The 16016-nt window shown below is 47.7% G+C and overlaps 1 protein-coding gene and 1 non-coding gene across 9 annotated transcripts in view; one reads left to right on the forward strand and one right to left on the reverse strand.

Moving 5' to 3' along the window:
• Nucleotides 1-16016, reverse strand: part of LOC106651608 (nuclear factor 1 X-type) — a 57224-nt gene that overhangs the window by 10230 nt on the left and 30978 nt on the right. For 6 of the 8 annotated variants that reach the window (XM_023462284.1, XM_014370191.2, XM_023462281.1 and 3 more), the window contains exons 3-5: nt 3936-4311; nt 600-653; nt 411-509 (exon numbers count right to left, since the gene is read on the reverse strand). In XM_023462284.1, the coding sequence (XP_023318052.1) occupies nt 411-509; nt 600-653; nt 3936-4311 (529 nt within the window). The remainder of the gene's footprint in view (nt 1-410; nt 510-599; nt 654-3935; nt 4312-16016) is intronic. The other 2 variants (XM_023462282.1, XM_023462283.1) reach the window with 2 other exon arrangements.
• On the forward strand, nt 10757-10829 carry Trnam-cau. The gene has a single exon. It is a non-coding gene; the product is annotated as a tRNA-Met (tRNA).

Below are 16016 nucleotides of genomic sequence, written 5' to 3' on the forward strand. Positions count from 1 at the left end.
ATTATGTCGTTACATTGGCCTTGCTCTTAAGTATGTCCTACGATTCGTGTTAGTTCATGCAGCAGAAAACAAGAAAAATCAACCCAAGCGATCCGATTATTCATTCGCTTCGTCAGGCGTATACAGATGCTTTCAAAAGGTAGAAGTGCTTCGATACCTTTCGAAAGCATCCATCTCCTTTAAACGCGCTAATTTTTTCCAATCATTATTAAAACGCTTCTTTTTTTTTTTAATTCTCGAAAACTTTTGACAAGTTCAAAAGAGCAAGGACACTCGAACGTTGAAGATAAAAGAAAAAAAAAGAAAAAGAAAGAAGAGTAAGTAAAAAATAGAGATAAAGAAAGAGAGAGAAAGAGAGAGAAAGAGAGAGAGAGAGAGCAAATAGTATCGGGTTTGATAGTAGCTCGTACCTTTTGAAAGCATCCAAAGCTCTTTGGAGCTGAAGACGCCAGTCGCGAGGATCGTGTCGTTGCACACGACACCGTTATACAGTTCGTGGTAGCTTGCACCTGTGAAGAGAAGCATTTTTTTTCAAAGTGCAAGCTCATCACGTTTAAGATTTATACATGTCTGAGGAGTATATGTGTGCAAATACGTACCTTTTCGCCGTCTCTCCTCCTCCTTGGACGTGTTGCAGATACCGTTTAATACTTCTGCAAGTAGAGAGAACAAAATTTGGCCATTTTTTTCTTTTTCTTTTCTTTTATTTTTAATGCAGTTGCTTATCGAATCATCGTCGGGATTGCTCGCAGTTCGTAACAAACGGCTCGCTTCATCGAGAGTATATTTATAACTCGTTCGAGGGAATATAAAAGTCTCGAGCAATAACGATATTTTCTTGCGCGAACGCGAGAGCGCACACCGCGCTCGACTTTCTTTCTTTCTAGCGACTCGACTTTTTTTTCTTTTTGCTCGAAAATCGGCGTAAAAATGAAAAATTCAAAGCCATAAAAAGCTTAATAGCAGCAGCCAGTGATTCACGGCAAATTTACTCGTATCCAAACTTAATTACTAGAACTTTGGTCATTAAAGCTCGCGCAGATATATATAAATGAATGAGAAAAATGATTCATTTCGCAACAATCGCGAGGATAATTTATCCCAAAGTTTGGCTATTTTTTTTTTTTGCTTTTTTCTAAATGTAAATCCAATTATGTGATGCTACTGACCCCGAGCATCGGTCGTCGTCGTGCTCGTCTTTTCAGCAAGTCAAATTTTTCGCTGCGCTCGCGGCTCAAAAGGATCAGGCGAGTGTACAACACGCCTGACCGCATCCGAATTTATTCTACTTGAATCGAACATCGAACCTCTTTGACGTTTCATTTATCGAAAATAAAAAAAGGAGAGAAAAGGTAAGAAAAAAAGAAAGAAGTAAAATTCATAGGACGGCTCGGTAATCCTCGTAAGCATGAAATAGGAAAAAAATAAACTCAAAAACACGAGATCTCGGGTAAAAAGCGCGCGCGAGAGTTCATTTGTTGGCCCGATAAATCGCGGACTCTGCTTCGAGGAGGGAGTGTGTGTGTGTGAGAGGCGAGAGAGACAGAGAATGAGAGAGAGAGAGAGAGAGACGATGGGGAGGGAGTCAAAGGCCAATATATAACTATACGTACGCGAGTAGTACATATAAGTAGTGCAACGTATAAAGACGCTCAGCTAGACCCTGAGAAATCTTCGGCGCATGGCCGTAAAGTCTCGGTCTTTCGCGCGTAAACGACACGACGAAAAAGCTATTATTATTCCCTCGCGGAATCTCGCGTAAATATATTAATCTCTCGCTCGCATAATGTATAATTTTTTTTTGTACTCTCGTAGCTTGCAGTCGGAAAAGGAGAAGAAAATTCGAGCTGCAGTTTAGGCGACGAGTCGTTTATGCGCGATCGCCGTTCGATCCGAGGCTGCAAACTGCGAACGCACGATAGAGTCGAGTCGGGCGCGCGCAGTGTACGATTCAACTTATAAATAACGCGTTCGAGAAGTGTCTTTCGCAATGCTCGTATACAGCAGCAGTGTGTGCCTGTGTGCAATCGCTATTTCCGCCTTGTGATCGTTCGTCGCGCTGAAAACTTGTTAACACCGTCGGCCGTCGACGACGATGCCGCCGAGAAATCATTGCGATGGTCGAAAAAACACGAGCGGGTAAGAAGTGCGACAACGAGCGTAGCTAGAGTGACGCGAGCTTGCGGCACACTAGAGTTACGTTCAAAATTAGTGCGTGGCTTTTTTTACGCGCTCGCGGGCCGACGACGAGCTTGCGCGACTCATTTCACCTGGAGCTATTACGGGCGCTCGCGAGTCTGTTGCTGCAGCGAGAGCAACGCGAGCAATTAATTATGAAAATTTCAAGCTGGCCCGGTAATATACGATGCGAATCACGTGAACTTCTAATTCGGACTCGGCTCTGGTCGACGGCCGACGACGACGACGACGACGACGGCGGCGGGACGTCCTCTCTCTCTCTCACACTGTGTAGTTTCGCGCGAAGCTCGAGCGAAGGAACATTTTTTTGTCGAACTCGACACGACTCGAGCTAGTCGGCACTCGGCGTAAATTATCAAACGCGTTCGCGAGCGAACTAACTCGCTGCTGATTAGGTAAGTGGTTCGCTCGCTAGCTCGCTTGTATTATTATACGTACGCACGTACATTAGTGGGTCCATGCGCGAGTATGTGTAACGAAGTGATCGCTAATTGATTGTAAAGCAAGTTTAGCCGAGTTTCGGCCTTGGGTCATTGACCCATTCGCGCGCACTTAATTTAGACGCTCGGTACGTAGCAGAGTCGAGCCGCGGGGGATGCACCTCGACTGTCCCTCGCTCTCACTTGCTCTCTCTCTCTCTGTATTTCTCTGTGTTGTCCGTGTTACGCCTTAATTTCGTAATGCCGAGGCTAAAGTTTCGGCTTTGTCGGGTCAACGTAGCGATAAACATAATAAAAGCCACTGCCAAACGCAAGCGCTAAACTGCCAAGCCGAGAGCTGTACAGCGAGAGTCAGTGAACTCGACGGCCGACACTTGGACTCGAATGCAAAAAAAAAGGAGAAAAAAAGGGAAGAGTTATCGAGTTTTAGCGAGGCTGTGTTGATAGGCCTGGCCCGCGAGATGTATAATACAACAGCGGTGAACAAGTGGGAGGAAATTGGCGTCGGCTCGTCAGCTGTCTCTCCCTCTCTTTGAGCTCTGTTCTCTCTCTCTCTCTCTCTCTAGAGTCGGCTTTGGAGCACAAGGTCGACGTCATCATCATCGCAGGCGCGTGTCTCGTGTCTGGCTGCGACTGCGAAAATTCCAGCTCGGCGCGCGTGGCTGCTGTGCGTGTGGGTGTCCGATACGTAGCAGCCCCGTACATCGACACACCGACACACCGACACACACACGGCTCTCTATATGAGTCGGGGAAAGCTTGGCAAGCTTAAAGCGTTTTGAATCGACGAGCTTCAATGAGCGTTTCAGGCACGTCGTGAATGAACACGAGTAGCAGCGGCAGCTTTGGCAGACCGGCTGTATAGAGCACTGGCGGCGGTGGCGTTGGCGGCGTGTGCGAGTGTTTATACATGTGCGCACTGGCACATGGTATATAAGGCTGGCTCGTCGGCAGTGGATGGTTTGCCAGATGGACACGTGTTTGAGAAGCTATGACGGCCTAACAGGTGGCCGCACCGCCGCCGCTTTTCTTGGATCCGACTACTACTACTACTACTACTACTATAATAGCGCGTACACGCGGACTCGGTGCACGAGCGGGCCACCGGGGCCAATGATCGAGCGAGCCGACGACGAGCCGACGACAACGGGGGTGAGGCCAAGACAACAAGTGGTTTTGGGACACTTGCGTACACGAGCCGCGGCCAACATTATATATTATACATGTGTATGCGATTACGTATACGCGGTATCAGCTGCGAATAAGTAAGTAAGAAGTAAGAATTGGCCCGCTTACCGTGACTCGTGATGAAGTTGGCCAAGTAGAGGTCGAGCTCCCTGACCGACACGTTGATGTGATAGGGATTGACGCAGAGGCCCGGCTGGGCGCACTCGGCCGTCTTCTCGAGGCGCTCGCCGTCCGTCGACTCCAGGGGTATCGCCTTGAACAGGATCACCATGACGAGGTCGAGCCGCCAGACCTTGTCAGCTTGGCGCAGGCAGTCGATGCGCCGCATCTTGCCCTTCTGGTCGGGATTCGAGAGGACGCACATGGCCGGCCTCTTGCCCGTGATGCTCAGCACAAAGTCCTCCCGGTACTCCTGGGTGATGTCCTTGCGCAGCTTGCCCAGCAGTCGCGACGCCCATTTCTGCTTCACCTCGAGCTTCTCGTTCTGCAACAGCCACCACACACGCAAACAATAGCGAGCGAGCCTCGTTTAAGCTTTTGAGCTCCATCATCGGCAAAGATTTTACGATAAATAGCCCTAGACTGTACCTATAAAGTATACGCGGGCTGAATAATTCAACGCGCCGGCCCCGAGCTTATACGCACCTCGACAAAACAATCGGCCGGCTCCTTGAGGATTCCGAGCGCGCAGAGCTGGAATATATAAGCGAGCGGCAGCGCACGTATGCGCTCGTGTGTATAACGCGCGTGGGCGGCAGCCGGTGCTAGCTACTCGCGGCCGTATCCGACCTGTAGGGCCGATCTATTTCATCGAGCTTATATCCAGACACACACACACGCAGTCACTCGTTCTCTCCTGTATAAATTGCTAGATTTAGATGTGGCTTCGAATTGCCAGCGATTAGAGCTGATTGTCGATTGAATTTACGAGCCGAGCGCCGATATGCGCCATTCTCCTCGACGATTCGCTTTGCTTTTTATCATTTTTCACCTGGCCAACAGCAGCTCGACGTTGGACTTTTAATTGCGAACGGGGGGGCCGCTGCCTCGTAAAAGCACACTCCATTACCCCCCAAGAGAAAGAGAGAGGGCCAGCGAGCATGATGTATACAACGCGCCGCTAATATAGTCAAATGCGTAAACAGGGACAAGTGCTCGTGAGAGCCAGTCGTAACAATAAAAGGGCTCCGGGGCAACGGCGAAACTTTTCCAACGCCTACATATATTTATACGACGAGACAAGAGCAATTTGACTTTTAGCTCGTTACGCAGAGCTGTATACACTTAATTCCCATAGCTGCGCGTACGCAGAGCTCAGCTGCGACGCAATATTTTTACAGATAGATTGCTTAGACGACGAGTCTAACTCGGTGCCTAATTGATCCGTGAGCGCACTCGGTCGTCGTGCTGGTCGCGGTCGTGTCTCGCTCGTCGTCGTCCCGTTGTCGGATTCTTCGGAACGTGACACGAATTTCGCAATCGTAAGCCCCCGAGGCGGCTGGGACCAGGGGACGAGAGAGAGAGCCGTTTTAAAAGAAAAGCGACAATTACTTATATTGCTCATACACACACCCACACGTTCGCTCGCAAGAGGAAAAAGTAGAGCTTTGTAATTACTTCCAAGACAAGAAGTTGCCGCAAGTCCTCCAAAGAGAGGACCTGAGATTCGCGGTGAAAAGTACAATCGACTAATTAACTTTTAGCTTCTTCGTTCGCCGTCGTCGTTGTCGTCGTCTTTTTCTCTCCTTCGATGTCTTGAACCTCTTGAGCCGAGCTAAACTTTTTTTACTTCTCTGTCTGTCTCTCTCTCTCTCTTTCTCGCACACAGCTACACAGCAGCCACACACACACTGAGACACCTGCCAAAGTTTTATAATCGTCGGGGAGAGGCCAAGGTCCGTACACGTATAGCCGGCCGAGTAATTGTTTCTCCTCTACGTGAGAGATTTTTCATATTGTATGTTTTAATTGTCGCGCGCCTAGACTGATGAATTGATTCCGCGCCTACTGCAAAATGTAATATTCATGCGGGTGACGATAGTGACTAAGAGACAAGTTGGAATAAAAAAAGAAGAGAGAGAGAGAGAGAGAGAAAGAGAAACGATTGCTCGAATAATACGTTTCATCCGTAAATCTCATTCATCGTCTTGTGCGCGCATAAGAAAATCTTTTTTCTTCGGAGCTCGGAGCTCGAGCCATAAAAATTAAATTTCCATGAATCCCCGCGCGCTTTATTGCATCTCTCGAATCCTAAATATATATCATCATTTCGTATTACATGGAAAATAAGTTGCCGTTCTGCGCCGGAGCGTTTGTCATATTCCTCATCTATGGATGCACATATATACACACAGAGCAGCAGCAGACGTACAGATCAAACGAGCGAGATAAGAGGCGGGAAGGTTTTACCTTCGTGTAATCAGGCAAAAACATCGTCGTCTGGAAAAATAGAGAGAAAAGAGTTTTTCTCGTTTTGTGCGGGCGCGAGCTAGCGTCTGACTCTCTCTCTCTCTCAATGTATACGGCGTATACACTGGCACTGGGGGGTGAGACACGAGCGATTTGAGAGCGACGACGCGGGGTGGGTTTTATAGCCCTTGCGAGGCGAGCTTATATAATATATAATATAGAGATTGCAGTATAAGCGCGCAAGCCCCCTCCTTTTCTATACAGCGCATGAGGAATGAGAAAATTTATTTGACTTAGGCTCTCTCGTGTGCTGTTTGGCCCTTTAATGTCGCGTCGGTGCAGCAACAACAATTACACCTCGCGCGAGTCGAGTTTCGTTTACAAATAAATAAATACGTAAATAAAGAATCGCAGCGCTAGCTAGTCGAGAGGCGATAAAATCGAATGGGCCACGCGGCTGCGAGATAATATATACACTCGGGTATATATCTCATCGTCGCCCTCGCGAAGATTTTCCAAGCAGCAGCAGCAGCAGTGCGTTCGAGAAGTGCGAAATCTCGGAAAGTTATGTAGCGCAGCGCGCAGTGTCAACCGCAACTTTAAGGGAGGCAAAACAAAGCGGTGTAGTAGTAGTAGCAGCGGACTACGCTGCTATATATAGCGCGCGCGGTGGAGACATTGCAGCGGAGCTTCCGTCGCGCCCCTACCCCCGGAAGCGCTATACGATTGACCTGTACCCTACACCACAGCTCTCGCAGCGAAATATCTGAATTTCTGATTCTATTTTTCTCGCTTCGGAGATATATAAAGGCGACCTGCAGAGGAAAGCACCACGCCGCAGCGCGCGCACTACTCTTCGCTCTTGGCTTTATGTGTATGTCTAGTCTCTTTTTTCCTCGACTCTCGTTTTTATTTTTTGTTTTTTTCCATTGATATGCGAGCGCTGAGAATTTTCCAAGCTGTTGATCCGAAGAGAGCATCTATATACGTTCCACCCTGCGTGTCGGGGGCGACGATTATGAATTTGTCTGTTATTTCGTCGTCCAGATTAATTCATCTTTCTTTCCTTTGTTTTTGCGTATGCACACGAGGCAATGTTTTCCTAATTAAAAGCTGCTGCTGCTGCTGCTAGAGCCTCTTCTATCGATGGTACGTACAGCGAGAAAGGCCGAGTTAAAGCTGTAGCGGCCGTATAAGCGTCCATCGACTGCCATGCCGGACGCAACAGCTGCAAGCACTCACACAGATTTATTTTGGACCGCAAGTTCGAGCTCCTATGCGCGCAGCAGCAGCTCCTCTTCTCTTTTTCTTATAGTATATACGCTTTCATAAATATATATATGCGACCGCAGGGCAATACACGAGCGGCACTAGTTACAATAATAGATAATAAAAATAGCTGCGCGCAGCAGCACGTGTTTTTCTCACGAGGGCAGAATTTTTAATTAACCTTGATTCTCGCCCCCACGTTATAATAGGGGATTGTTGATCCAAAAGATGACTATAACAAATACGTCATACACATTGTGTGCGCGTGCGAGCGAGCGAACGTGTACGCGCACAGAGAGCAAATGTAGCCGCAGCAGCTGTTGTGAACCTAAAATTAAATTTTGAAAATTCAAATGTATCTAAGTCTCTCTTGGTTCTTGCTATCTAGTGAGTGTGTGTGTGTGTGTGCGCGCGTGTGTTTGCACACAGCCGCGCTCGGTCGTTATGATGCACGTATAAACCGCGAGAGACGCGCGCGTCATTTCTTCGATACTCGCGCGCAAATGACCTTCTTTTTCTTCTTCGGCTTCTTCTTCTTCTTCTTCTACTTGCTCCACTCGGTGGCGGCGAGCTTGCGCGCGCGCGTTTTTTCGTCCTCGCTTTTTGGTCGTCAGCTACGCTATTTTCGAACGCGCGGGAAATACAGAGCGCTCCGCCGCTCGTTCGCACGCGCATACCGTTGGGCTAAAAATGCAACCGACCGAGAGAACAAACGCTAGCGAGTCCGCGACGCGACGCTCAAATGCACGACGTTGTCGTCGTCGTCGTCGTCGTGCCGAGAGAAAAACGACTTGATACGGATCATCTGCTCTCGACTCATTGTCTCGTCCACGTATACGTTCTCGTTCTTTTCATTGGAAGAAATCTGGCCCATTGTTTACGCCTAGCGCGGCCGGGGCATTTTTTTAATGGCTACTTTCTGTAATGAGTATACGACGTACCTACACTGTACGTACAGTAGTCGTAGTAATAAAAGAAAGCTCGAGATAGAAAATCAAGAGTAAAACGCCATAAATCGTTATTGCTGGCCGTTGGTCACGAAAAAGCTCGTCGCCTATACATTTGCTCGGTCGCACGTATATAAGTTGCTCGCATCGCGGAGCAATCCACTCTGTAAAATCTATTTGCCAAGCATCGCAAGCTCTCCCCCTGCAAGCTCCCACGCAAGCTCGTACGTATATCCACGCACAGTACACACACCGACGCACCCACACTCACATGCACACACACTTAACGATAATCCACGTGCTATACTGCTCACTCGTTCTGCCATGTTCTCTGCAACTAATTATCATTCGAGTCGACATTGAGGCCACAAAAAGCATCGGCTACAAATGATACGTCTCTCGGTCTCTACTCGTATATATTCGCTTTCTCTCTCTCTCTCTCTCCCTACATCTGCATTCATGCAATCGTAATTTCGCTTCCTTCGCCCGGCTATACATATTGTTTCAGCTACGGAACTGCAAACACATTTCAAGTCTTGCGCTCTCAGCTCGAGTCGAGCTCTGTATCAACCTGTTCGCTCGACAGTGGCGGCGGCGGCGGTTCCTCTTTTTTATTGCCCCGCATCTCCGCCGCGTAGCTATGTATCGCGTATCGCGCGCGCTCTATAAGGGCGATGATATATAAAAGCGCCTCGCGACTTGGATTACGATTTTTATGTATGACTGACTCGAGCTTTTCCTACGTCTTATCCGCACTTGGCTTTCTCTCGTTGCAAAATAATTTGCACGAGCGACGAATCGCGCACACACATCGATCAACTCGCGCGACTCGCTCTCGAGGCAATATTTAACCGTTCTCATTCAATCAAGCCCCATCGAACGGCCCATAAATTCGGCATCGCCAAGCCTTCGAGTAAAAATTAGTGCTACAGAAAGAATTTCGTTTATATACGAATTTGGTGCACTCGAGGGCGCAAGGAGGACACACGAAAAAGAGAGAAAGAGAGATAGACGTAATTTCGGACGCGAGCTTTGTGAGCGCTTTAAACGATATTTCGTCGCTGCTAAGTATACGAGAGAGAGAGAGAGAGCGAGAGAGAGAGAGAGAGAGAGAGGCGTCGCGTCTCGAAAGTTTTTCTTCTCTCTGCCGCTGCGCTGGTGTAAAATCAAGAAAAGCGGCGCCAGAGACCCTTAATATTTAGATTCAATTACGCGGCAACGAGAGAACGAGAGTGAAAAAGAGGATTTAAAAAATATCTGTATAGGTACAAGCGAGCTCTCGGGGCCCATCCCCCATTCTATATACGACAAATTGTCGCGCTCTCGGATTTAAAGCTCCATGTGACCGTTATGTGCCTGCCCGCGCGTGTACATTATTATAGAGGGGAAAAGAGCTCGGCTGCCTGCTTTAATATCTATATAGATATAGAGTGCAGCAGCTCGCTCGCTCGCTCGCTTATACCCTCGATGTTTAGCAGTATTGTTGCGGTGAGGCTTCACTTACACACGCAGCAGAGGGAGAGAGGCCTCCTGCATGGACTGCCACGAATTATAGGCTTTATAAATTAAGCGTCGCTTATGAAATTCATCGAAAAACGGACCGATACGCGCGCCCGAGCTGCTCTCCGTTTGCTGCGGTTATACACATTGACAAATTTTGCCTATCTAATCTGAAACCTGCTTCCATGGTGCGGCTAACGCACTCAACTTTGATGAATCAAATTCACACGCGCGGACTGAATTCAAATCGGACTAGTAAATTGATCTAAGCTCAATTTTCACTTTTCTTCCACTGGATAACTTTATCCCAAATAAAAATAAATTTTAAAAAACTTACAAACAAGTTCGATCGTGTAACTAAAAAGAAGTGGCGTGCGCAGTATGGGTGCCATGGGTGCCATGGCACCCCCAAATGACTTGGAGGGGCGCCGAAATGCCGAAAAAATGACGAAAAAAAGAAGAAAACGAGGGAAAAAGAAAAGAAAGAGAAAAAAACATTTTAAATAATCTCGTGCTGGGTTACGTAGGTTACTGCACTCTGGTTTGCAAATTGTAATTATAAACAATCTCACGAGCTGGGCTACGTGGGTTACCACTGTGGTTTGCAGATCATCCAATGAGTATTATGGGGGAGCTGGGCTATTTGCTATTGTAAATTATTTAAAAATGGAAGAAATTAAATTATTAAAAAAAAGGCCTGGGGAATTCGTGTGAAAAAGGGCGCCATTTATGGTAATGGCACCCCCAATTTCGAGCTCCACGCTACTGGCTGTATGAAGAGTGACGGGTGCCTCGTTACCACGGGCCTCGGTAGCGCAGTAGGCAGCGCGTAAGTCTCATAATCTTAAGGTCGTGAGTTCGATCCTCACCCGGGGCACATTATTTTTGTCGTTTTCACGCAGCGCGTAAGTCTTAGCGAGCGCGAGCGAGCTCCTCGATAATCTTAAGGTCGTGAGTTCGAGCCTCACCCGGGGCATTATTTTTGTCTTTTTCACAGGCATCGCGAAACGACGCAGAAGGATAGAGAAATTTTTTGTTGCTTGCTAGTTCTGCTCGGCATTTATTGGGCAACGAGCTTCAAAGAGACGTCATTTAAAGTCGCGCCTCGAGAGTCGTCTCTATTATGTAAATAGGAAGGAACATAAGCTGCCGACAATATCGCGCGTATATGCACATAGACGGCGCGAGATGTAGAGACAACAACGAGTCGAGTATACGGCCATATAAGAAGAATATCGTAAAGTTGCGCCGTAGAAGGCTTTAGCCCTTTTCGCTCTCTCTATAGTGTCTCTGGGACAATATAACAGGCTGATCTAGTATAGAGCCGGAGCGACCATTTGAAAGATAATAAACAGAATACACGTAGGGAGTGTGTGAAAGGCCTCTTAGCGCCTTGGCAAGGCTGCTGCAGCCGCTATTTTTTCCCCGTTTTTTCTCTATCTTTATACATATACGACTGTGCACACACACGTGCGGTATGCGCGCTACTGTACTCGTCGTTTGGCAAGCTTGCATACGCCGACTCCGTACGTACGTACGTATGTGGTGTGTAATCCTTTTTCTCCCTCTGACTCTTCTCATCCTTTCTCTCTCGCTTGCTCTCTTATTCTCGCGTTCCGGATTATTACCGCGACACCGTTTGCTCGTGATTGCGGACGGGAGAAAAATAGCCGAGCATTTAGGGGCTAATTAAGCGCGATCATACCTCTGAATTATCTGCACGCTGCTCTTCCGTGTGTAATATATGATAGAGAGATAGCCGGTATATGATATGCGTAGGATCGGTTAGTCGGCTCATTGATTCACTTGGCAGTATATGGCTCGTGCGAGACACGAGAGCGGCTGTTTAGCAGGTGGCTGCTGCTGCTCGAGAGTCGAGGCGCCGTATATCGGCAAAGTTGGCCGGTTGCGCGGCGAATGTTTGGCATGAGCCGCCGGCGGTGCGCGACAACGAGAAAAAGCCGCCACGAGGCGCGAGAATTAGCCACCGAATATTAGGCGCTACTTGCAATAATGCGCTCGAGTCGCTGCGTTTAATGATCGTCGAGCCCAGAGTAGAGAGCCGACAGAAAGAAAAATAGAGGCATTCGAGTGCGCAACCGGCCACGCGCCACGCGCCACTGGCCGCGCGCATTTATTCATCGTCAATTTGACAATCGCCGTCCAACGTACACGGAGAAATAAGCCATTTCCCTGCCGGCAATCTTGCCTAATAAATTACCATCCCAAATCTCTTTTCTCTCGGCCGTATGTGTGTATAGCCCCGCTCCACGCAGTAGCTGTGGAACTTTGCAGACCTCTGTGCCTTGGACAAAAAAAGACTTTTTCTCTCATGTTAAACGTGACCGGAAATTTCCTGCCTCTTGCCTATATACGTATGTGCCGCTCAGCTAGTACGTGTGTGTGTGTATGTGTGCGCGCCTGCCTCTTTCAACATTTTTCCCTCGCACTCTTTTCGCAACTCTTGCGCATGCATGCACTTTTCTTCCGGTTCGACAGCGGCACACGAACTGTACGTCCCTCGCTTTTTTTTGGCCACCCTCTCTCTCTCTCTCTCTCTCTCTACGTATATAGTACCTCTCGCAATGATAGACCGGATTCCAGCTCGGGACTTTGAATTTCAAAAAACACATGCCACGCTCCGTGCACATACGCTGCTGCTACTACCCTTTTTTTTTTTTATTCTCCACGGTATAGCCGAGGGAGAGGAGGAAAAATAAGCGTACAAGGACGTCGGAGCAAGCCGTAATGTTTGTCTGTTGACTCCGAGGCTGGCTGGGCTATTTTTCGCTCACCTGCGCGACGCAAAATGTTATTGATGCAGGACAGCGGCGGCGGCCGAAGCTCGCTCGGCTTTTATATTCCAACGTATTTTAGCAAACATTTTTCGTCCTGTCCGAAAGAGTCGCTCTGTCGGGCGCTGCTGCTCCGGGCGGAGCTAGCTATATGGCCACCGCAGGGGAAAATATTTCGAATCGAAGCAAAATTTAATGAAAAATGACAAATTAATTAGCCTCTTGAACTTGGAGTTGGAAATGCACTTGTGTCAAGGGGCGCGCGCGCACTTAAGCGCCACCATCCGCTCGCAGTACTCGCCTGTACTGGCTCTGCTTTTCAACCGAACCGTTCAACTCTTTAATTTACCGATGCACTTACGTATCCTCTCTCCTCTCTCCTCCCTCGCTCTCCTCCTCGCTCTCTTTTTTGCTAGCCTCAAAAAAAAATATCCACTAAATCCGACTAGACGTATCTCTCTAAAATGCTCTCAGCAGAGCAGTTAGAGGATGAAAGAGAGAAAAGAAGGGAGAAATGTACATGGCCGCAAACGAGAGTGTATTGTATATATAAGAGTGAGAGGGAGAAAACAGGGTGTAATCTATATAGGAGAAATAGCGACTGGGATATAGGATATAGCGCGTATATAGTCGTCGTAGTCGTCCGTTGCACACATAAATTCGACGCGCTCATTTATATATATGGGCAGGTACATACTACATACACCGTCGTCCGCCCCCGTCGCGTCGTTGCGGGACTTTATACACACACACGTACGTAGATTTACAGAGCGAGAGAGAGTCAGCGCGGCGGCACTAGCGTATATGAGAGAAAAGGGGGATATATATACGTATATATATGAAGCGTAGGAGTAGTGTGTGCTATGCGCCTATCGATTCGCTTTTTCAACTGCACAGGCCTCGTTTCGGCAGGCGCCGAGCTGCGCGATATAATGTGCCGTGCCTTTGAGTTAATCTACATGTGTGTGTGCGTTATACTGTACTGCCACTGGCTGCTTATCGTGTGATGTTTATGATGGAAGATGTGTGCGCGCGCGTGGAGAGATTTTTTTTCCTCGCCAGCTCTCTCGCTCGCGACCGGAGAATTCGATTGATGCGAAAAGGCCTTTTTTGCGGCCTCGGATTTTTTGCGCGCACACGAGGATTACTAGCCAGGCAAGCGCGCGCGCGCGCCTATATCTTTATCGGCTTGCCAATGCGCCACCGACATGCAAGAATATATCCATCTACATAGAGAGATGCGTCGGACTAATTTTTCTAAAAGCCATTATTAGGCAAATTAAATGCGGTTGCAGTGCGCTCCGCTCGGCTGCCGCTGCTTTCTCTCTTTTCTCTCTCTCAAACGGGTCCTATATCAATTACGAAAAAATCTCCTGGTCCTTTGTACGTAGCCGCGACGCCTGGGAAAATAATTCATAAATGCTGTATAGCCCCGCAGAGCTTACATAGCTCGCTCGAGCATAATACGCCTTCAAACATCATCAGACAATCGCATCAATAATTCACTCGCTCATCTCGATCGTACTCATCACCTCGCAGAGGCGAGCGTATATAAAGAAAAAAAAATTACTGCGCTATTCTCTCTTCAAACATTCGAAGCGTCAATCGGAAAATTTACGATGCTTAGGATGTACAAGACCATCTTGGCTCTCGGAAAAGTTACATCTATATACGCGTATACTCATACAGAGAGAGAGAGAGAGAGAGAGAGACTGCACACATATACATTATGTACACGTATTTATTAATTTGGCAGACGGCCCGCGTTCCGTTAGATACACACACGTACACGTATATATGTATGTATGTGCACACTCTTAGAGAGCAGTGCGTTATGACGCGAACAAAGCGGATTTCTTTATAGGCAATTCCAACGATGCTTCGGCTATACGCTCTAGCGCCTGTAAATATTGCCCGAGAGAAAGAGAGAGAGGCAAGGAGACGAGAAAAAAAAGATGCGCTATCTGCCGCGCGCGCACAACGCGTATATACACGGAGAAGACGTCTTTTGCGGACGCCACTCGATACATATTTTGCCTATTGCTCGTGCGTAAGCACTTTTCCGCGTCCTCTCCGAAATTATTGCGAGTCTTATCTTTGCAGTCGCGATACATCATCGATTAATCTCAATAAAAACGAGGAAAAAAATATCAAAGAGAGAAGAAGAAAAAAAAAGAATAAACAAAGTGGCGGCGTTATAAAGTGGGTCCATACGCAAACTAGCGTCATCGTGCATCTATCTAATAAATCTCGCTGGCCTTCCCCCACCGCCTCGTACAGCTCATTCTCATAATTCATTCGTCTCTTTTTCATCGCGTATATTATATAGCCCGGGCTGAGTAGCAAAGAATTACCTCGGCTATGCATAGCCACTTGAACTTAACCCACGTGATTCTTTGCTTTCTCGCTGCGCGTTGTTGTGTTCGAAGACAGTGAGAGAGCGAGAGATACAAAGAGAGAAAAAAAAAAACAAAAAAATACGTAAGCGCGTATTGCGGATGTACCCTTATTTTTCGGGCGTTTTATGGCTCGTGTACCATCGCGTATAGAGCGTATAGCAGCAGCAGCATCGCTGCGAGAGAAAACGAATGCGCCACGTTTCGTCATTTCCGGATCCGCGCGCATATACTCGCGCAAGCCAGTGTACGGGCAAGACCGGAAAAAGGAGTCTGAGCTTTCGTCTGTGCCACACGCGCTATACATTCATACGTATATACGTCTATATATATATTACACTGCTGCTGCTGCTGCTGTTTTCTCATATACATGCTGTATATGCCATGCATATAAGAGAAAGAGCGAGCGTATGGTAGCGGCTGCTACTGTTTTTGTTTTGCTCGGGCTCCTCTACACGCGCTGGAGAAAGATAATCTTAGAGAGAGAGACGTTTCTTTATCGTTTTTGAGGGCAAGATATGTGTTTGTGGCTGGATGTATAATATTATTTTGAAACACAGCAAGAGCCGTGTCTGACTATACGAGAGAGACTTACTACTGCGACGGCAAAAAATATGTGTCAACGTGGAGCAGCGATTTTGCTCTTGCAAAAATACGCGCCTGATGGGAAAGCGATAATAATTTCTCCTTTGCAGCTCGAGCCCCAACGATTTTTTTTTCTCAGCAATTTTGCACGAGGCTCTGGAAAAAGGAGAGAAATCGACTCGGACACTCTGCGCAATCTACGTTGCGTGTCGCGTAGCCGAGCGCTCTGCATATCCTATAGCCGATAGCATGTCGACGCGCGCCCTGCGACACAGAATTTCGTGTTTG

The sequence above is a fragment of the Trichogramma pretiosum genome, unplaced genomic scaffold (assembly GCF_000599845.2).
Source record: "Trichogramma pretiosum strain Unisexual culture from Peru unplaced genomic scaffold, Tpre_2.0 scaffold9, whole genome shotgun sequence".
Taxonomy (NCBI): Eukaryota; Metazoa; Arthropoda; class Insecta; order Hymenoptera; family Trichogrammatidae; genus Trichogramma; species Trichogramma pretiosum.